The 22462-nt window shown below is 43.2% G+C and overlaps 3 protein-coding genes across 3 annotated transcripts; all 3 read left to right on the top strand.

Moving 5' to 3' along the window:
* The first annotated feature begins 1615 nt into the window (after positions 1–1615).
* On the top strand, positions 1616–4961 carry cmklr2 (chemerin chemokine-like receptor 2). The gene is made up of 3 exons (XM_070975247.1): positions 1616–1843; positions 2881–2991; positions 3120–4961. Exon 3 carries the CDS (start codon positions 3122–3124, stop codon positions 4199–4201), a length of 1080 nt encoding a protein of 359 aa, XP_070831348.1. The 5' UTR covers positions 1616–1843; positions 2881–2991; positions 3120–3121; the 3' UTR covers positions 4202–4961.
* A 356-nt stretch (positions 4962–5317) lies between these two features.
* On the top strand, positions 5318–12426 carry LOC139339994 (NADH-ubiquinone oxidoreductase 75 kDa subunit, mitochondrial-like). Its single transcript, XM_070975523.1, has 19 exons — positions 5318–5692; positions 6424–6503; positions 6876–6976; positions 7075–7182; positions 7306–7382; positions 7600–7681; positions 7802–7932; positions 8036–8221; positions 8312–8446; positions 8538–8652; positions 8771–8916; positions 9010–9138; positions 9257–9386; positions 9478–9638; positions 9737–9891; positions 10279–10454; positions 10543–10677; positions 10797–10869; positions 11800–12426. The coding sequence occupies exons 2-19, from the start codon at positions 6425–6427 to the stop codon at positions 11889–11891; spliced, it is 2211 nt and encodes a 736-aa protein (XP_070831624.1). The 5' UTR covers positions 5318–5692; position 6424; the 3' UTR covers positions 11892–12426.
* Positions 12427–12806: 380 nt separating this feature from the next.
* Positions 12807–21787, top strand: ino80da (INO80 complex subunit Da). Its single transcript, XM_070975359.1, has 10 exons — positions 12807–13081; positions 14776–15022; positions 15112–15923; positions 16060–16162; positions 16249–16473; positions 16814–16923; positions 17121–17254; positions 17846–18069; positions 18204–18358; positions 18586–21787. The coding sequence occupies exons 2-10, from the start codon at positions 14805–14807 to the stop codon at positions 19614–19616; spliced, it is 3012 nt and encodes a 1003-aa protein (XP_070831460.1). The 5' UTR covers positions 12807–13081; positions 14776–14804; the 3' UTR covers positions 19617–21787.
* The last annotated feature ends 675 nt before the right edge of the window (positions 21788–22462 follow it).

Raw genomic sequence — 22462 nt, 5'->3', positions numbered from 1 at the left:
ACACACACACACACACACACACACACACACACACACACACACACACACACACACACACACAAATGGCTACTGGAGGATGGGACAGCTCCCCCCTCGGGGCTGAATGGTCCACTGAGAGATGAGATGGTCATTTTGGGTCACTGAAAATCGAGACAACTGAGGAAAGGCTGTCTGACTATCTTATGAAACAAAAAGGGATGAATAAGCAGCAGCGTCCACGTGAACGGTCAAAGTTTGTTAGTCAAACCTTTGAGAAAGACCTTTTGCTAATTTCTCTTCTACAAATGCTCTCTATAGTGTTTGATTTGGCAGGAAAGACAGCTGATCAACAGCTCATCACTTTCACATTGGACATTTTTGCAGCACAGGCTGTACTTCCATTGCCAAAGTTCAGTGTCATGTATTTTTTTTGTACGATGACTCTGGTGGAGCTTTGTCAAGTTGAAGTTTGACTGTCTGTGCTACAAACTGGGGCATAACTTTTTAAAGATATAGGAATATACCATGCAGAAAGGTCTACTGGGGTCAATTCTGTATCAATTTGGACCTTTTTTTTCATTTGTCACTCACAAGTTCCCCACTTTTATGAAAATGCCATAGTAACTTACTGTAACCACACCTCACCCCTGCTGCTGCACTGATATTGTGGAAATAAATCATTTCAAAAATGTTGGCACAGAGCACAATCAGGCATTTGCAGAACGGTCCAACATCAATGTTGTGTCTGGAGACAGCGTTGTAATAACACTGGATTTTAACAAGTTGGTCTAGCAAACACTTTACAGAGCAATAGGCAGTGGTGGAAAAAGTACCTGGACGTTTTACTGAAGCAAAAGTAGCAATACCAGTATAAAAACACTCTGTCACAAGTAAAAGTCATGTATTAAAATCTTACTGAAGTAAGTATTAGTACCAAAATATACTGAAAGTAGCCCAGCAAAGTTTTCTATGTAGAAAGGCATTTCAGAAAAAGATATATTAAATGACTAGATTATGATTATTGAAGCATTATTGTCAAGGATCATGATCGTGGTGCAGCAGTAATTTCAACTACTTTATATACTACTAAAAATAGTATAGTTCTGGAGTAAAAAGTACAATATTTGCCTCCAAATTATACTGGAGTATAAGGTAGCATAAAATGTAGTGCTTCAGTACCTTAGGTGACGTACTTGAGTTAATGTACTTGGTTACATTCCTCCACTAGCAATAAGCCTGCCTGCATACTCAGATAAAAACCCGTGAAGGCCGACCACAAGTTTAATGAGCACCAGCCAACCAAAGTTAAATGCCTTGCCAGAGGAGAGCAAATGCAGAAGTAAACGGGAAGATGACAGCCCCAAAATAAACTTTCCCTTACTTGGCCCAACCCGCTGATCAAGGCAATCTGTGCGTTTCAGGAGGAAAAAAAAAAACTCCATGTCAACAAAAAACTATGCAACATTCAAATCTTTTCCGTTTATTCGCGGTGGGAGGAGAAGCGTGCTGAGGGTTCACCCCGCTGTTATGGAACGCAGCCGCAGCTCCTCTGAATGAAAGCCTCCTTCATTCCGTGCTGGCGGGGACCAATAACTTCTCTTCATTCTGTGGTCCACGTTTGACGCGTCAGCCGGGCGCGCCCACTGCACGTCTCCAACTCCTCCGGACGCAGCGACTGGCTTCAGCTTGGATGGAGTCACGGAAAGACAACGCATCCTGCAGAGGAGACTTTTGCAGCCGAGTGGGAAGTTACGGACAAGGCCCATCAAGCGGAGGCTAAAAGGCTAAGTTAGCAGGCAGTTTCCTCCGGGAGCTGTCGGTGTTTTCATCCAAATACCAAGTAAGGGAGCGCTGGCACCTTTCGGTAAGCGATGCACCTCTTTATGTTGAGAGCATTAGTATGCCAATAGTGTGTTGGTGAGTCTTACTATACTGTGAACTGTTGTTTCCTATTCAACAGGCTACATAACATATGTTGTATAAACAATGTTTCTGCATTGTTTACATAGCAGAGGTGCTTTTTGATTTGTTGGTTTCTTACTCTGCATTCAGCATTTTGTCCATTTAGTTTTTGGTCTGTTTAGTTACTGTTGAGTCTAAAATGAGTCTGTCCAATAAATGTCATCCTTTTCTCTTTGTGGTTTAGGTTCAAGTAGTATTCTTATGTTTTTGCTTTGTTGTCCAGATATGTTTTCTAAACAAGTTTCTCTAATGTTTACAGAGATATAATCTGTTATAACTTAATGTTTGTTTGTTTGTTTTTTTACTTATTTGTTGATTGCATTGGCTCTCCATTCAGCATGCAGTCTTTAAAAGTTGCTGTAAAGTCTGATGTTACTCTTTTCAACACATTTAATGGCAAAGTTACAGATCTCATTTTTCCATTTTTCTGCAAAATTGAGATTTAAATCATGTTCTTAATATCATTCTGGTACTTTAAGTCCTTCTTTTCATTGTATTGTTTGCTTCAACTTTTGTTTTTCAGTTTATTCATTGGCTACATATGAATAATAATCTTGTATTATGCAATTGAGACTAGAAACAGTCCAATAAAAATGTGACTGTGACTCAAATAACTTTCATCTCAGACCATTAATTCTTAAAAGGTGAAGATTTAATGTGGCGCACATAAAAGTTGAAGTGGTGATATGCTCCATTTTGGCCTTGGCGAAGATACAAATATTGGTGATATGTGAAAAAAAAAAAACAGCCGGCTGCTTGGCTGGTGATAACCTCGGAAAAGATGAGCATTGTGCAACAATACAGTATTTGCCAATTGTCCCATGTTTACTTGCAGGACAAACGATATGAATCATAAGTTGAGGGCTCTTTCAGCCTTGTCTGTGAGGCATCTCACTATCCACATTGTTGATCCAAATGGATGTTGACATTATGTTCCAGGGACACAGTCAGGACACACCCAGTCTTAACTTCAACACAGGAACTGAATGAACAGAAAGAGGGTCAGGAACCTTTTGGAGGACAGCCCAGCATAATCACAAAGAGTGTGAGGTGAGGACATGTTAGAGGTTGATTAGAATATATGGATATTTGTATAAGCTACTGTGTTTATGGATCATTTTGAAGGAATGCATCTTATCACGAGCTTCCCAAAGATAACTTCATTACTGATGTTGCAGCAATGGGTGATTCCGGCGAGGACTATGGAAACTACACCTATGAGTACTACCTGGAGTACGGCGACTTGGAGGAGCTTAAAGTGGAACACAAGCAGAGGGAAACGATGCACATTATCTCAGTGGTCATCTACATTATTTCCTTTGTGCTTGGTCTGATTGGAAATGGAACTGTGATTTGGGTGACAGTGTTTAAAAGCAAAAAGACTGTCAACAGTGTCTGGTTGCTCAATCTAGCCATCGCAGACTTTGTGTTTGTGCTTTTCCTACCGTTCTACATTGATTACATACTGCGGGACTTCCACTGGGACTTTGGTCTGGCCATGTGTAAGCTTAACTCATTTGTGTCCGTGATGAACATGTACGCCAGCGTGCTCTTTCTCACAGTCCTCAGCATAGACAGATATGTTTCTCTGGTCCACCTCAACTGGTCTCAGAGGTACCGCACTGTACAGAGAGCCTGGGTCATCTGTAGTTGCATATGGGTGCTAGCTGCTGTCATGAGCTGCCCGGCACTGATTTTTCGTGACACCATGCGCTTACACGATAAGGTGGTGTGCTTCAACAACTTCCATGCACAGGACGGACACACAGTGGCCATGAGACACATTATAATAGTGGCCATTCGGACCACAGTGGGATTCCTTCTGCCTTTTACTGCTATATGTGTGACGGGCATCCTTCTAACAGTCAAAGTGAATCAATCTGGGGGCTCGGTTCGTCTGTCCAGCTTCTCAAAAACAGTGTCTGCAGTAATTCTGGCCTTCTTTTTATGCTGGGCACCTTTTCATACTTTTAGCTTGATGGAGTTATCCATACATTCCTCATTATACCTACACCACATACTGAAAGCCGGCTTTCCTCTCGCCACTAGCTTAGGCTTTTTTAACAGCTGCATTAATCCCTTGCTGTATATGCTTCTGGGCAAAAAGGTGCGTCATATCCTGAAGCGGGCATGCTTTGACTTAACTAAGAGTTCACTGAGAGAGCTCAGCCAGTCAATCTCTGCCACTGAGATGGAGTCTGTGCCAGGAGTTCACCAGGACAGTGTCCCAGAGGAACCTGTGGAGTCATCAGCTCTATGATTACAACCACCCTCAGACTGTAGTAGTTGTCCATGAAATGCATGAGGGCAAGACTGGCTATTACTGAACCTTAAATGTGGGGATTACCATAGCTGTTTTTTTTCCAGCTGCAGTATTAAGAGTTTCCTATTTTGCTTCATTTCAACAGAGTTATTTGTAATTATTCTCAACGGAAAAGCTGAGCAGAGCTGTGTATAACGTGCCCATTATGTTCATATCTTTCCACTTATTTTTCATTTGCATGACCCAAGTGATTTGCAGACAAGAGGTCAAAATCAAATGAAATGCAATGAAAATGAAAATCCAAAGCATTCTCTGGTTCCAGCTTCTCAACTGTGAGAATTTGCTCTTTGAATTTCTTTTTTCTTCTATGATAGTGAACTGAAATCTTTGTGTTTTGGACTGTTGCTCTCAAATGTGACAGGCATTTTTCACTATTTTCTCTCATTTTATAGACTAGGAAAAACATTAACAGATTAATTGCTAATGAAAGTAATTATTAGTTGCTTATATCAAATGCATCTTATGTATTTGCTGATTTTTGTTATTGTTGTACTCTCGAGGCATGACATCTTTGCTTCCTAAAGATGAGATATGCTGCATATATCTATTTGTAATCTAACATTATTATGTTTTTATACAGTTTTATATTGGCTGCTAGTCACCTATTAATATTTTTTAAGATTTTTACACTAGTTGAAAGTTTTTATTCTAATATATTCCATGTAAATAGCATTTATCTTAATAAATGTCTTCTTCTAAAAACCTGCTGTGTTTGAAAATCTTTGTTTTGTTTGACTTGATGCTAGAAGAGTCTGTCATTGTAACAGCAGTAAAGAATACGCTTTGAAGTTTCTCGTACACACAGACTGGATCTCCAGGTGGATTTACACAGGCCTAATGAGTATACACCAGGCTGCTGCAAACCCAGATGTGAATATAATTCCACTTCCTGAGGGGATGTTTACGGATTCAACCATTTCCTGTTATTTCTTTCTGGTGAACTCTGACTTGTATGGATTACATCACTGTTACTTATCATCTTGTGACAGGAAGGTTGCTGGGTTGAATACCTACAATAAAGTCTGGAAGCAAACACTCCACACCCCCTTCATCAGCCACAATCAGAGTGCCCTCATGGCACCCTATGTACAACTCTAGTAGATGTCCATCTTTTTAATTGAATGCAATCTGGTCTCTAACCTGGATGTGAAGTAACTTGATGGAGGGGAAAGCCCTGCTGCACAGCCAAGCATGCCACAAATTGGTGAAAGTGAGTTGAGTTTCTGTTAAGGGGAGGGTTTACATAACTGTTAATGGCTGGTGTTAAATACCTGTACCATTAGATTAGCCAGTATTTGCAGAAAACTAGCCTTTCTATTTGGATTATGGTACAATGTTGCAGGATTACTTAATCCGTGACGCAGCACAATAACAAGACAGTGCGCAATCTGCGTCGCAGGCAGTCTCATGAGGACAAACACTGGCAAGGTAAGTAAGTGGTCACGGTAGAGTTTAGGAAATATTATTACAACTGTGGACAATTTATAGTCCGGACACGACTGGTGCTGAACGATCAATAGAAATGGCTTCTGAAATTCGAATAATCTGGTCAAATTAGCAGTCTGGAATTCAGTTGACGTGACGTTATAGATTACATTCACGTTAGCTCGTTTGTAGCAGGGTGTGCTACGTATGAAGGCTTGAATTTAACGTGTCAGACGTTAAAAATACTGCGTTACAGTGTCAGTTTATATTCATCATGGAGCAACGTTTTAATATCGTTGTAACAATGCTGCGAGCTAACACAGTCGGCTTACGATGAATGACAGCAGTCTTTGCTACCGTTAGCTTGGCACACCACTTAGTTTAACGTTACCTTGAGTTAATTTGTTATATCGTCAGATTTCCGACACTGTGCGGGGTCTCGAAACATAGTACATTTATTTATACCTGTAGAGAGTTGTAAAGTTCACGGTGAATAGTATAGACATGTCATAAACTATACGTCGCAGTATAAAGTGGCTGCTAAATTAGGTAACGTTAGCTAGCTAACGTTACTTCTGTTTATGTCGTTGTATGGAGGTTTTATGGTTCCCCCGTTCTAAAATCACATATTAACGCTGGATATCTCAAAGCCTTGGGGACACTTGAAAAAGTGTGTGGACCAGAAGAGCTAGACCTTACACGTGATGCTACCTCTCTCTGTGCCTCTCTTCCAGCATGTTGCGTTTGCCTGTTGTGAGCCGGAGCCTCTTTCCAGCAGCTATTACCAAAGGAGGTGCGGCCGCAACTAACAATGGTATCAGTATGCCCTTTCATCCACCGGTTAATTGATTGTGCCTTTGTTACGTACAATACGTGTCTTGTATTCCTGCAGAACACCCATTGTGTTGGTGTGCAGGAACCAGAACCCTTGGCCCTTATATCCGATGATGGATTATAGGCAGGATTACAGATTTGCCAGTCGCCACATTTGGTGCCAGGCTGTTGCTGGCTCAATTTAACTAAACGTTGTCAGTGGCAATGATCGCTTACTTTGAAATACCAGGAATCAACTCTATGTGACAGAAATGATGATGAGCTATAAGACTTTTCTGTATTGAAAGTAACAGTCCTCGGACAGAGAGAAAATGTGGAGATTTACAAAGAGATTTTGTGTCTGTGCTTGAAGCTCGCACCGCAGCGACAGCAACAGCAACCGCCCATAACCTTCTGGAGGTGTTTGTGGATGGGAAGCCTGTCATGGTGGAGCCAGGAACCACTGTGCTGCAGGTAACACTGTAAATTCATGCACACGTAACAGTGCATAAGACTCCATAAGAGTGGGGTTATAATATCAGATTTAACATTGTGACTCAATTTTGTCTCAGGCATGTGAGAAGGTAGGAATGCAGATTCCTCGCTTTTGCTACCATGAGCGCCTGTCGGTTGCTGGAAACTGTCGCATGTGTCTTGTGGAGATCGAGAAAGTTCCTAAGGTTTGTTTTAGACTGTATATGTGTGTGTTTTCTGTTTTGATTCGAGACAGATTATGACAAACTATTAAGACACTACTGTGCTTACTTTAAATACTCAGTAATCGTGCTTCATCTATCTTGCAGCCAGTGGCAGCTTGTGCTATGCCAGTGATGAAGGGCTGGAACATTTTGACCAACTCTGACAAAACAAGAAAGGCCAGGTAGAAGCAAACTCAAAAAGACTTTGTGCTTCTCCAGTGATGTCCACCTCTGTGATGTAGAGTTAATACTGCTCTGTAATTCTAACAGGATTTTAACAGAGGTGATATGATGACCCACATCTCTCCCAAGCAAAAACATAAAAGCTGACATTACCTTGTATGAAAGCAATGTGAAATTATTTACTCAGATATTCACTGATGTTAACTGTTCTGACAGAGAGGGTGTGATGGAGTTCCTGCTGGCTAACCACCCATTGGACTGTCCCATTTGTGATCAGGGGGGAGAATGTGACCTACAGGTAAAGTTAATCACCACCTGTGTTCTTCGTAGACTTGAGTGTGTGATTGACAAACACTGTTTTCTTTAGAATTGATCATTTTAGATTGACTACTGAGACAGAATACCTTTTTGTTTGAAGGACCAGTCCATGCAGTTTGGCAGTGACAGGAGCCGCTTCACAGAGGGCAAACGAGCTGTGGAGGACAAAAACATTGGCCCCCTCATCAAAACCATTATGACTCGTTGTATCCAGTGCACTCGCTGTGTGCGGTGAGTCTCACATCAGTATTTGAGTAAGTTGACTTGTAGTTAAGAATAAGAAGAATATGAAAATAAGGTTGTTCTGCTTTTTTTTTTTTTTTTGCTCCTGCAGCTTTGCCAGTGAGATTGCAGGTGTGGAGGACCTGGGTACTACTGGCAGAGGCAATGACCTGCAGATTGGGACCTATGTGGAGAAGATGTTCATGTCAGAGTTGTCTGGGAATGTCATTGATATATGCCCAGTGGGGGCCCTGACCTCTAAACCATATGCATTCACTGCTCGCCCTTGGGAGACCAGGTTTCTGCTTTGTCTTGTACATTTTGATAAACTTTTTAGAGGTGAACAGTTAGATTTTACACTCACGTATTCTCTTTGGTGTCCCGGCAGGAAGACCGAATCCATTGATGTTCTGGATGCTGTGGGCAGTAACATTGTGGTGAGCACTCGTGGGGGCGAGGTGATGAGAATCCTGCCTCGTCTTAATGAGGATATTAATGAGGAGTGGATCTCAGACAAAACCAGGTTCCTCTCTTATTGCGCACAGTTTGCCTGACAGATATAGATTTGTGAATGATGATCAGTGCTGAACTCTTCTTTGCTTCCATCGTGACAGATTTGCTTATGATGGGCTCAAGAGGCAGAGGCTTACTCAGCCAATGGTGAAGAACGAGTCTGGGCAGTTGGTTCCCACAACTTGGGAGGATGTGCTGACTCGAGTTGCTGGAGCAGTATGTACTTTGTGATGAAATGACTTTCTGTAATAATGGATGATACTTTACAACTTGTGGTTTCAGTCTACAGTAGGCAGCCCTGAGCCCTGACCATAGCATCTGTTTTATTTGACAGTTGCAGGGAGTTGAAGGAAATGATGTTGCTGCTGTTGTCGGAGGCTTGGTGGATGCAGAGGCTCTCATTTCCCTGAAAGACATGCTGAATCGTTTGAATAGTGACAATCTGTGCACTGAAGAGGTGTTCCCAATGGCTGGTGCTGGGTAAGACCACAAACAGAGTGAAACGAAAAATGCGTCAAAGCCAGTTGAGCTAGCGCTGATGTTAGGTTTCTGCTTTTACCTTTGCTTGTTTAGATCTGACCTGCGTTCAAACTATCTCCTAAACACTGGGATTGCTGGCATTGAAGAAGCTGACCTGCTGCTTCTAGTTGGCACAAACCCACGCTACGAGGCTCCTCTCTTCAATGCACGAATCAGAAAGAGGTAAGTTCAATGCTGTAAATACAGTGTGGATGTGGAAAAATGTAGAACTGGTAAATCTGAGTGATGTTAAACAAAAACATGCATGTTCTTTGATATGATCTTGGTACCTCTCATTCAGCTGGCTGCACAATGAGCTACAAGTGGCTCTTTTGGGAAAGGAAGTGGACCTAAGTTACACTTACGACCATCTTGGGGAGTCTGCCAAAGTTCTTCAAGAAATTGCATCAGGAACTCACCCGTTTTCCCAGGTAAGACTGAGCACTTTCAGTAATACAATGAATGTTATCAAGCAACTTGAGTGCCTCTTCCTAATTTGGGGTATTTTATGTTCTCTTCCAGGTCTTGGCTAAAGCGAAGCATCCTGTTGTTGTGGTTGGTAGCAGCTGCCTGCAGAGAGAGGATGGGGCTGCAATAATGGCTGCTGTGTCAACCATTGCACAAAACGCTCGTGTCAGCAGCGGCGTGGAGGAAAACTGGAAGGTTCTCAATGTGCTTCACAGGTCACAGTCTTGGAAAATTAGATTAGCTTTCAGTAACAGGACAGTGTTCAAGAGGGGTTTTTACTGATATACAAGTGCTGTTTTTCCTGTGTCTTCAGGGTTGCCAGTCAAGTGGCTGCACTTGATCTTGGGTACAAGCCAGGAGTGGAGGCTATCAGAAAGAACCCACCCAAACTTCTGTTCCTACTAGGAGCTGATGCTGGCTGCATTACTCGCCAAGACCTCCCTAAGGATAGCTTCATAATTTATCAAGGTCAGCTGTTTGACTGCACAGCAGCAGAAGCTCTTTCAGTCACATTAATTTATGCATGGAATCTGAGCGAGGCGGTGCATTTTCTGTCATATAACATTTTGCTTGTACAGAAGAGAGCCCAAAGAAAGATCTGAGTAAATGTGAAAGAAACCTAAATGAATGCATGACGAGTATGACAGTAGTACAGCATCTGCTGTATGCTTCATAGTCACATATCTAAACCCAGCTGTACACCTTTCAGAGATTTTGAACCAAGTGCTCTCCATCACCATAATCAAAATACCAGAAGTGATATACATCCCTCCAGTAGAGACTAACAGAATCTATGTCAAGGAGCAGTAAACGTTTTCCTGGTCAATTTCAATCCTCTGTGCCATAACTGCCCAGGTCACCATGGTGATGTTGGTGCACCCATGGCTGATATCATACTCCCTGGAGCTGCATATACTGAGAAATGTAGCACCTATGTGAACACTGAAGGCCGTGCCCAGCAGACCAAAGTGGCTGTGACTTGTCCGGGCATGGCTAGAGAGGACTGGAGGATCATCAGAGCCATATCTGAGGTGAACTGCAATAACACATAATCATGTTATATAAAAAAAGGAACAAATAAGGCTAAATGCTGTCTGTTGTTTCCGTCCCCTTTTTAAGCTTGCTGGAGTGACTCTGCCATATGACACCCTTGATGAAGTGCGTGATAGACTGGCAGAGGTTTCCCCAAATCTGGTGCGATATGATGATGTTGAGGAGGCCAACTACTTTAAGCAGGCTAATGAGCTGTCACAGGTCAGCCGTCATCTTCCTCTAGCATGTGTTAAGTTGATCACAGAGGAGGTAACTAATAAAGCTTCATTTTAGTTTGTTTCACACTCTGATGATGGTGGTATCTGGCTTATCCCTTTCAGGCAGTGAACCAGGCTGTCCTTAGTGGTCCTTTAGTCCCTCCACAACTTACTGTGAAGGACTTCTATATGACAGGTGGGTCACTGGTAAAAATGGTACTCTAAATGGTAATTTCGCTCCAGAATCCTCATCAGTTCCATAATTTCAATATAGTTATGTTTATTTCATTTTCATCAGGAGAAATACTAATATAGTAATACCAATGCTAATGGCACATATTACAGCTTTTATGGCTGAAGCTAATGTGCCGTGTGCCCTTTTCTGCCCTCATTGCTGTTACATTTTTTAAATGAGATAAATCCAATGGACAACTCAGACAAAATACCTAATCATTGCATAAAGTAATCATTATTGGTGACCTGTTTACATGTTAGTCATCAGAGGAAGGGTTCTTTCAAGGACAAAGCCAAATCTCGCTCTCTGAGCTCAGACAAAGATTTAGTGGTGTTTACTGCTGTGCTTCCTATTAAAGAAAGTGTTTTGTTACTTCTGCTGCTGTTAAGAAGGCCAGCCACTATGATAAATGTTGGACAGCTGATGATTGTGTAGTTGACTTCACTTAAACAAACGGCATAATATTTTGTAGTCTCTGATAGCGACTTTCTCTCAGAATATGACGGAATTTAATTAGAAACAGTGCTTTTATGAATTTGAGGTGAAGTGAACATGATGCTACTGAGTTTAAAGTTGGTAGTGTGGATGGATTTTATCTCATTTTTGTTTTTATGACAAATTTAACTGATTCTGCGAAACAAAAATTAAGTAGCGTACTGTCCCAGACATTATCGTTTAATTTCTAAGGTGGTGTTTCATACCGTAACATATAACATATTGACATATTTGTCCCTAAAAATTGAATAATGCTTCAATCATTTCTCCTAAAACATAGAGTTTGAAATACCTATCTTCATGCAATCTGGTTACATCAGTTATTATGTTGATTTTTGGACTTTGCAGTCGTTCAGGTGTGCAGAGTTTAAATCTGATCTCAATTTTTACCCACAGATCCGATAAGCAGAGCCTCCCAGACGATGGCCAAGTGTGTGAAAGCTGTCACAGAGGGAGCGCAAGCTGTGGATGAGCCAGCCATATGCTAAAGCACAGCAGATAGCCATTTAATCCATGGGACGAAAAAAAAAATTATACGCACAATACCGCTATTTGCACATTCCTAGAAACATATTTATTTGCACTTGTGTTTTACTATAGTCGATGCCTCATTACACTTTATGAAACTAGCATTCTTTACTAACCTGCAGAAACATGTGTATTTGCTACTTGCAGAGTGAAAAACGTCAGCTTAGGTTTACCAGATCTCCAGAGATTCAACCCTGACAGTTTGTCTTTTCACCTGTTAGTACGTTGACATTTTAGTAGGTGTGACCAAAGATTTAAAATTCCTATCCTTCAAAAGGAAATCTAGTTTCTCGTTTTCCTGTGAAATTACTAACATTTAATGTGTTCAGATTATATTTTCCTAAAGGTATTTGGAGTAAATAGTATGACAAATGTAGTCATTTGTGTGATATTTAATAAACCAGTTTTCTCTAGCAAGCCAAATGAATCTTTGCAAAACCCCATTTAAATTTATGCTCTTATTTAAAAAATAACAATTTTCAAAGTATCCAAATATGTGCTGGTGTCATGCATGTTATTGTTCTGGTTGTGCGTGTGATACCGACTCAACTTTTCCAGTCTGGAGCTCCTGTATCTGCTTGGCACGTGGTCCATCATCAGTGAGCAGCCGGCAGCACTGTGACAGCAGGGCTGGTAACTCATTCATATGGAAGACGATAGCCGTGGTCCAGGTGGATGTTACACTGGAACACTTTGCCGGACCTCTCGGTCTCTCTGCCTGAAGTCACTTTCAAATGTGGAAAACGTAAAGGGCACTGTCCTGCACACAAACTGTAATTTCACCGATAAAGCGATTAACATGTCACTTCTACACTGTAAGGGCTTTTAACAAAGTTGAATTTCCAATATGGTAGGAGAGGTTGTTGTTGTGGAGCGGATTGTTGTCATGTCCCCGCAGTGCCTGTAGTGGTGCTGTGAGGAGTCTGCTGTGGCTCCAACAAAAATCCTCAGCAGCCTACCTACTGCTTGTAATTTGCTCCGGATAGCCTATATTTACATGCATCCTTATTTCAAGATATACCGAGCTCGATGAAGATCACTGTTACTATCGTATCTCGAATATCGATGCGCAAATAGCCTAGCTGATTCTAATAGACATTTCGGCCGTCTATCTGGAGCGAATACCTTACACAGCCCATACCAATTCAAGGTAAGCGAAATCGCATCCAGCCTCGCTCTCGATTTCTGAGTGTACCGTTTTGCACAGGCTTCAGTCGGTCAGGCGCTCAACGAGAGGCCGGTGTGCTATCGAAGCTAAGAGGCCTGTAACTAATGACTCATTTATTTTATACCTCGTGATGAGGCCAAATGACTCAGTATCTTAAATACGTGTGGGGTGTCTTGCAGTGTTGGCAGTTTTAAGTCTTGTAGTCTGCTAATTTCACGTTATGTAACGATAGTGGCTGTATTTCCTATCGATTATGACAGAGGCCTTCGGGGAAAGGCCTTGAGCCTCGTATGAAGACCCTTTGTTTGAAAGTATTTGGCCATAAATGTCTCATGTTTGTTTACATTAGAAGTACACGACCGGGGCCGATCAATTATTGTTTGTATGTTATGATTACGCCCGCATTTTTCTAAATAAAACTAAACTGAAATTAGACCTTTATAGTGTTACCATATGCTGATGTTTCCGTTTCCTGGTTAGCTACCGCCTACCAATTTGTGTTTTTAGCTTTGATAGCTTGTTAGCTAACTATTAAATTAGAATTTTCGCATCTGCTGAGTGCTGATAATATGTATTTCTGCTTGATGGTGGGTAATGCTGTGTTTTCTGGATTCAGAGAAGGGTGTATCTTACACATAAATACGTTTAAAATCAAAAGTTTCACATCTGTCCAGCTAGCTAACATAGCTCCCCGACTCCTGGTAGTTACGCTAGCCAACATCCGTGCTGCCTGTCCCGTTCTCAGTATTTACCTAAAGTTGTTAATATTAACCCAGGCTAATGTAAACGACACTTAACCAGCCCGCCCTTATGTGTGTCCAACATGTAGCCCAGTTGTCAGAATCGTGGCGCCCTCAAAACTAACTTAAAGTGAAAATTAGCAGCTAAGATTCGGCTGAAGCTGGGCAGCTAACGCTCCAATGATCCTAACAGTGTATTGTGATGTATCTGTAGGTTCCTATTTGTATGCGTGTCGTTGTGAAAGCGCTGTGTTTTGTGAAAAGCAGCGGTCATGTTGAATCAAAAAAGGCGACTTCTGACTTTTCGAGTCTTCAGCTAGTGTTTCAGTGCTGCCTACACACTAGCAAGTGACCGTCTTCTAGCTTGTAACTTTATCGTGCTGCCCGCTGTCGTGCAATATACCGTTTCTCCACCATCATATTATCTTTTAAGTGTTAGGTGGAAGGATAATTGAATGGACTGTTGAGTAAAAATACCTGGTCTGGTTATCAGTCGGTCCTCAGTGAGAAATTGAGACTGAAAATTAGAGGGTGCAAAAGCAGTTTGTCAATAATGAGAATTAACGTTTCTCAAGACCATAAAGTTATTAAATATTTACATTTCATTACAATATTTATTTAGTAGTCATTGCATGCACCAATGTAGTAGTTTAATAAACAACCAATCGCGCATGAAATCAGTCCTAAGTTTTGGAATGTCATTTGATTTTTTTTAACATGACACTAAAAATAATTTCACAGTAAATTACACTGCATAGTTATTTGAATTATGTCATTTATTCTCATTAAATACCTACATTAGCTAAAGGCTGGGCAGAAAGTCACCTGTTGCAGAGGTTCCCTGCCTCTTAAATCTGCACATGCATGCCTGGTTACCTCCTCAGTATGAAGTGTTCCTGATGTAATTCTTGGTTTCCCCTGACTTTATCCCATCAGCTGATGTTCTCAAGGACAAGAGTCACGTGATGTATGAAGGCAAACACATACACTTCTCAGAGGTGGACAATAAGCCGTTGTGCTCGTACAGCCCAAAGCTGTGCAAGCAGCGCAGACTAAATGGCTATGCTTTCTGTATCCGGCACGTTCTGGAGGATAAGACGGCTCCCTTCAAGCAATGTGAATATGTGGCCAAGTACAACAGCCAGCGATGTACCAACCCCATCCCCAAGTCCGAGGACCGCAGGTGTGTATGTCTGTGTGCATGTGTGCCACGTAGAAAACAGTATGTTACAGATGTGTATAGTATGCTGAGAATATGCTCTTGTTTTCCAGATACTGTAACAGCCACCTGCAGGTTCTGGGTTTTATCCCCAAGAAGGAACGGAAAAAGAAACATGATGCTTTGGAGGAAATGCGCTCACGTGCTCACCTGGAGTCGGTGGCTCTCAACATAACTGTGCCCTCTCTAGCTCTGAAAGCTTCCAATGGTCTAGATGAACTTCCGCCATCTCCCCCCTGTTCACGTCTGCTACCCCTCCCTGACGGGGAACTCCTGGACCCTTTTGCCTTTTATGAGGAGGACACAGATGGGGAGGAGGTGGGCACTCCTCGGAAGGGCAGCACCATCAAGAAGAAACTACAGAGTCGCCTTGTGCTCAACCAGAAACTCTGCCATGACACGGACCTCTTCCAGCCACCTCCTGAGCACTTTAGTCCCTCCCCCGTCCCCCACGTACTCCCCTCCTCGCCGCTCAACACTCATCTCCCACGGCAGCAGTCAGGTCTTCTCCAGCTGCCCCAGCACTCGAGCGTGACGTCTTTCATCTTTCCCGGTCAGCAGCAGGGTTTATTATGCAATCCACCACCACCTCAGACGGTCAACTTTCTGCCTCCAGGGATGCCCGCTAATGCAGCACCCAGTCCTGTGCAACCCTCTGGGCCATCACTCAGCAGGAAAATGCCTTTCACTGCTACTCACTTGCCTGCCAGTTGCAAGGACAGTGGCAGCAACAGTCAGCGGCATGTGGTTGTCATGCGGCCCGCTGCCTTCTCACCTTCAGCCAGCTGCCTGGCAAGGTTGCAGCATCTGGTGCAGCTCTGTGCCAAGAGACACCGGGAGCACGGAGACCTCTTTCCTCATCTAGGTGCCCATTTTAAAAGATTTTCCCACCACTTTTCAAATTCAGTCTGTTTTCCTGTACTTATAAATTCATGTGCAGCTTTTAAGGACTGTGTGTGATACTTCAGATAAAGTGCAGTGCTGAACAACTTCTCTTCCAGGATTGGACTGGTCAGAAGACAGTGCTGCTGATGATGATGATAATGATGAAGAGGAGGCAGAGACATTTATTCCTTTCCAGAACTCTTGGAGACCACAGAATGGGTCGGTATCCTCATAACTTAACTTCACAGTAAAAACTCTGACCTGATGCTTCTCGTCCTGACTGTTGTTAATTGTTTTCTAAATAGGCTGGAAGACGACAGTGGTTCCTCGCGGAGAACGCGGCTGCTTAGGCTTTGCTCGTACCTCCAGGAGAAGTACAAGCACATGTGCAGGCAGGAGAGGGCGAGTATCCGCCAGAAGAGATACCGCTATGCCTTCCGCAAAGCCTTGCTGCATGCTGCCAGTAACAACCCCGACTGTGCTGGGCAGCTCATCCAGGAGTTACGTGGTGCCTCTCGAAGCTCCTCGAGGTATTCCCACAAACGTCATATTAGCTGGTTTTGTTTTTATCTCTTGATATGATACAGTAAGATCAAACCCTTTGTATTAGTAGGTGCCAGCATAGTTAAACCCCTCACAAACCTTCCATGAGCCACCTGTGAAATAGAAATTCAGTGTATGTGATCTCCAAAATAGATGCGATTTCAACCATTTTTTTATATCAGTGCAAATGGCAAAGTGTGCTGACTTTTTGACTTACTTGTTGGTCCTTTAGTCTTGCGATCATCTCCTGAATTGAAATGTCTGAAACACAACAGATGTGAAGTGTTGTCACTGTTTGCTCAGTTTGGGCTCTGTGTGTCTCTGCAGTGTGACTCCTGCAAGGCAGCAGAACACAGATGCGGGGACCTGCACTGGCAGCACAAAGGGCCAGGCCTGCAACAACAGGGCTCTGCCCTTCACTCAGCACTGCTTTCAGCGTATCCTTTCCACCACATCACTGATTGTGCAGCTGCTCGCTACAGTGTTGTCTCATTTAAATGGTTTTGTCAATTTCAGGTGCCCATGTTTTGTAAAATCACACACTGTGATGTGCAGTATCCCTTTGCGATAGAGTGCTATGATCACACGCCCTCTTTCTATTGTATGGTGTTATTTCCTTTATTGTTCTCTGTAGATATTCTGTTGAATCGTTCCCAGCAGCTCTTTGCTAGTTGCACAGCCAAATTTGCAGATGGTCAGCAGTGCTCCATCCCTGTGTTTGACATCACGCACCAGACACCACTCTGTGAAGAGCATGCCAAAAAAATGGTGAGTTCAACATTTAAAGGTAAAATTCAACACTTTGAGGAATGTGCTTTGTTTGCAGTTGGATGAGAGTGTCGTGCCTGCATGATAAATATGTGCTAACTTAGTTTTGCACAAGGACTGGAGACAGCTGGCCTGGCTCTGCCCAGAGGCAACAAAATTCACCTACCAGCACCTCTGATGCTAATTAAGTTATTAAGTTATGGCTTGTTTAGTTGCCGAGCAACCAAAACTTACCGGTCCCAACCAAGAAATAGTCTGGCTCATAACCCGTTTAAAATGGTGATTTGTCATTTTTATATATTTATATATATTAACATTTTAATTAATGAGCCTTACAAGTGCTTGGAGGTGGATTTTGTTTGTTGGACAGAGCAAGGCTAGCAGTTTCCCCCTGTTTCCAGTCTTTGTGCTAAGCTAATTTAGCCAGCTGCTGACAGTAGCTTCATATTTAGCGTACAGACATGAGAGTCTTTTCAAACAACTCATTAAACTTCTGGCAAGACAGCAAATAAGCACATTACCCAAACTGCTCTGTTTGGTTTCATATGGACTCATGTGATGACTCAGTGCTCTTTCATACATGTGATTCAGGATAACTTCCTGCGAGGGGATGGTAACCGACGAGTGCAGCACCAGCAGCAGCAGCAGCGAAAGCCACGTAAAAAGACCAAACCACCGGCGCTCACCAAAAAACACAAGAAGAAGAGGAGGAGAGGGCCACGGAGGCCTCAGAAACCCATCCCTCCAGCGCTGCCACAGGGGAACCTGGGAATGCCTTCTACAAGCCTAGCAATGCCCTCACAGGCCAGCATCAGGTCTGCTACACCTGTGTCTCCACTGTTAAAAATTTAGTGTGCTGCAGATCCAGTGTCAGGGAGAATACTCTGTCACAGCAACATGTTGTCGATCTTTTCTAAACATTTTTTTTATCTCGTCTTTGTGGCACTAGCCCCTCAACACCAGACCTGAGTGCGGAGGAGCTTCCAGACGATATCACCAATGAAATGGCAGACATTCCAAATGACCTTGAGCTAAACCAGGAGGATTTCTCCGACGTGTTACCCAGACTACCTGATGACCTGCAGGACTTTGACTTGTTTGAAGGTTGTCATCCAGCTCTTTCTTGTGCACCACTCTGCCTTTCATGTATAAACCAACAACTTCCTGGTATGATTTTCTTTTAATGAAAACTGTTGCTTGTGTGTGTGTGTGTGTGTGTGTGTGTGTGTGTGTGTGTGTGTGTGTGTGTGTGTGTGTGTGTGTGTGTGTGTGTGTGTGTGTGTGTGTGTGTGTGTGTGTGTGTGTGTGTGTGTGTGTGTGTGTGCATGCAGGAAAGAATGGGGAGTTACTGCCCACCACAGAAGAGGCTGAGGAGCTGGTGCGTGCACTGCAGGCTATGGGGTCCTACCCAGACTCTTTGGTGTGCCTCACCTCCATGGGAGACCTGGCCCCCTCTGAAGGCGTGGACCACAGAGCCATGACTGTGTTCCCTGGTCCAGTCCAGCCGGGGGGCATGGGGGACCTGCTCAACAGTCGCATCCCTACAGAGAACTTCACCAGCCTCGAGCTGGAGGACAATCTACTGCAGTCCACTGGGGGTCACTTTCCCCCTTCGCCGCCATCTCAGCCCGCTAGCCAGCCCCCGACATCATGCTCCAACCTGACCTCATCTTCCTCTACAGTAGCCCCCCCCACCACCTCCTTGCTCACTCAGACCTCCATCACAGAGCGAACGTTCTCCCGGACACACACGTCTCATGTCCTGGCCAAGTCTGACGCGCCCACATCATCTCCCCAAGGCAGCCACTACAGCAGTGAGCACGTGCCATCCCCGTACAGTGACCACATATCCTCTCCCCATGCCAGCTCCTTCCAGACAGACACCCCTCTGCTGCTGGAAGTCCCTCTCAGCGGGGTACCAGGACCCCCGCGCTCAACATGGAACAATCTCCCTCTCCCCCTAACCGACCCCACACAATTTGGCAATCTCATAGGATCAGAAAGTCATCTCATATCCACCTCCCTGTCCACCCCTCCGGCCACCACCCACTCTGTGACGCTGCAGCCCATGGCGGCGCTCTCAGCGATGCCCCAGAGTGGCTTGACAGGTTTAACGACTCCCCCTGCCCCCTCGTCCTCCCTCCCATCGTCTTCACATGATCTTCTGACCTCCACACAGCCCAAGCAACAGCTCCCTCAGTTCAGCGCGGCCTTTGGCCATCAATTGGCCTCCCACAGTGGCATCCCGAAAGACGTGCAGCCCAGCCACAGCTCTACAGCGCCTCCCGCTGGATTTTCCATAGTTGGTGCCACCGCTGCAAGTGCCAACAGCGCCACACCACCCTTCACGCAAAGTAAATGAGAGCAGGCGGCCTGCAATTGCTGCATGATGGTCTGTGGACTCACAGTCACTTACAATCCAGCTGACTGGCTTCCGATCGACCACCCCTCGTCATCTGCTACATGTGTGCAATGTGGTAATCGTGCACTATTTGATAATGAATTTGCACAACCTCAGATCTTCAAGATTCCCCATGTTCGTTCTTTTATTCCGCAGCCAGACGGCCTCCAGGGTTTTAAGTCGGTGTGAGTCCACTTGTTTGATGCCTCGTGGTTCCGTCAGCAGGGGGTAACAGTTAGATTTTGTGGTGAAATAAACGGGTGAAAATCGGCGGAAGGACCTTAGAGATTATGTGTCGCAGCGCTCAGAATTCATTGACGTAGAAGCCTCAATCAGCGGTCGCTTTGTTGGCTTTGCCAGTTTAAGTCCTGTCTTTAAATGATCAACTGTACCCTGCCTTGCTCAGATGGCCATTGCATTCTTATTTTCCCACCTGGTTCATACACGGCTTCTGTCACCCTCTGAAAAAGAAGAGTACAGTTTGTGATATTTGTGACCCATATTATTTCAAGCTATTTAACTGTTATCACGATATAGAATCTTACAGAGATTTCAGATTTCACAGTCATATGAATCTACCAAAATACTTTTAAACAGCTGTTTTTATATTGTGTATACTGTATATGTGCTCATTTATTGGTTTGCTCAGACGTCAAAATCTCTGACCTCACCATTGGTTGTGGGACTCTGAGTGGCCTAGTAGACACTTGAAGGTAAATATAGTTTCTTAAAGCAATAAACACATTAACATAACTCGAGCATTGTAAGGTATTTTATTGGTCTCACTACATGTAGCTTCACTCGCTGAATTCAGGCTGGGTCAGGAGTTTATTTTGGCCTCTGTAACTGTTCTTCTTTTTACAGCAGGTTCACTCAGAACCAGAGCCTACAGAGACCAGAGATCAGGTCAGCCTAACTGCTTCTCTCAGGCCAACCTGAGAGGATTTTGACAGCTAAGAAATGAGTTTCAGTGTTAATGGTAGGGGTGATGGTGGCGTAATCCAGGGACTTTAAGTGTCTACTCTCAAAGGTGCTCTCTAGTCCACACATACAATGGTCATGAATGACTTTCTTGTCTCATAAAAGGCAAATTCAGTTTCAGGACTCCCATTAGAGAAGGCGACGATATTGATTTAAATGGTATAAACTGGTGTGTTGAGCCTGGCTGAGGTCAAGAAAAGCTCGTTTTACTCTAAACTCAGATATGATTTGACTTTTAAGCTAAAGGAGGCAAAGCTGGGGTCTGATTAGAATTTTAGAAAAACTCCACCCCCTGAGAGCCCCCCCCCCCATCTGTTAAAGACTCATGCAGCAGTACAACCATGGCTTTTGATAGATATTAGACATTTGACAGATCGTCAGACATTGTTGAGTATTAAGTATATAGAGTAGCAGTCTCTATCTTGGGGTTTGTTGGTGAATTATTGAGTAGCAATGGATTGAAATTGTTATTTGCAATGTATTCAGTGGAACCTGTGTCTTGTGGAATGAGTCTGTTGTTTTTAATGGCTATCAAAATGGTGGTGAGTTCTCTTTGAAGCTGGAGGGATCAATGTTTGTATGCCGTGCGTGCTGTCATTTTGTTTTTAATAATATCATGATGGAGAATACTTTTGATAGCTATTAAACTCCAGGAAGAAGTCTGAGATTGCATGGGGCAGCAACCTTTTGTGTGAGAGTATTAGAATAATATTAGATTACGGTCACTGGCTTGATTCTTGGCAGTATGAAACATAGGAATATATGCATTACCATTTCATTTTGGGGAGACAAACAGATCGACGTACCGTATGTTGTTCTTCACCATGGATTTGCACAGGAGTGGATGAGGCTGGTGGTGTTTCACATGTCCCGTGTCTGTCTCGCCATTTTTTTTTTCCTTTGACGCTCATTAAACGAACAGCTGCCATCATTACCAGCTCTGAGCTTTCGCCCGACCCCCCCACATTTCCAGCTGTGAGAAGGCCCAGTTCTGTCTCTCCCTTCCAAAGAGAAAACACATTATGAAGTGTAAACCCGTAGCTCCACCAGAGACGACTGGGCTTCTCAGTGACTGCAGCGCTCTCACCAATAGTCACAAACACAGTGCCCCGAAAAAAGTTCTATATAATAAAAAAAAGAAAAAAAAAAAATCAGGTTGGAAAATGTTTGCAAGGCATTACTGCTGTATACCCCATAGCATGAGATTAGCCATTGCACCAGTTCTCCCCAAAACCACGTAGAACAAAATGACCAGGGCTTGTAGGCACATTTAACTGCTTGAATTCAGAAATGGCTGACAAATTCCTATACTCATTGAATGTACTGTATTACTGTTTTTAAAGATAGGATGAGCTAATCTAGTCACCTTTTGTTATTGGTCCTTGTTTAATTTGTCTAAGGTATTTTTTGTATACAAAGGTTTACATTTTTATGTATATTTTTCTTGTGTACAAATGATGTAATATGTGTACAAACACTGTATGTAATATCTGTATATAGTGTGAGAAATTTGATCTTTTGTTTTTGGATGTATAAATAAAACTTGCTGTGAGGTATTTACCATTTTGTGCTTGGATTTTCTAAGCAGTTGAACAGGTAATTATGGAACGGGACTATTACTGAATATTTAATGCTGACATTTAGACAGAAATGAATTTATATGACACTTAAAAAAAGAACTGATGTGGTTTGAATTCCCATCTTAAAAATGTCCATTTGTACATTTTCCTAAACCTGATTTTAACTTAACAATCTCACCACAACTTAGTCTATTTAGTAGCTGTTCTGGAGCTTTTGATGGACTCGCATTACCTTAGCAGATTTTA

This window comes from Chaetodon trifascialis, chromosome 12 (assembly GCF_039877785.1).
Source record: "Chaetodon trifascialis isolate fChaTrf1 chromosome 12, fChaTrf1.hap1, whole genome shotgun sequence".
NCBI classification, from domain to species: Eukaryota; Metazoa; Chordata; class Actinopteri; order Chaetodontiformes; family Chaetodontidae; genus Chaetodon; species Chaetodon trifascialis.
The sequence above is the reverse complement of the archived record's forward strand: the minus strand, read 5'-3'. Positions and strand labels throughout refer to the sequence as shown.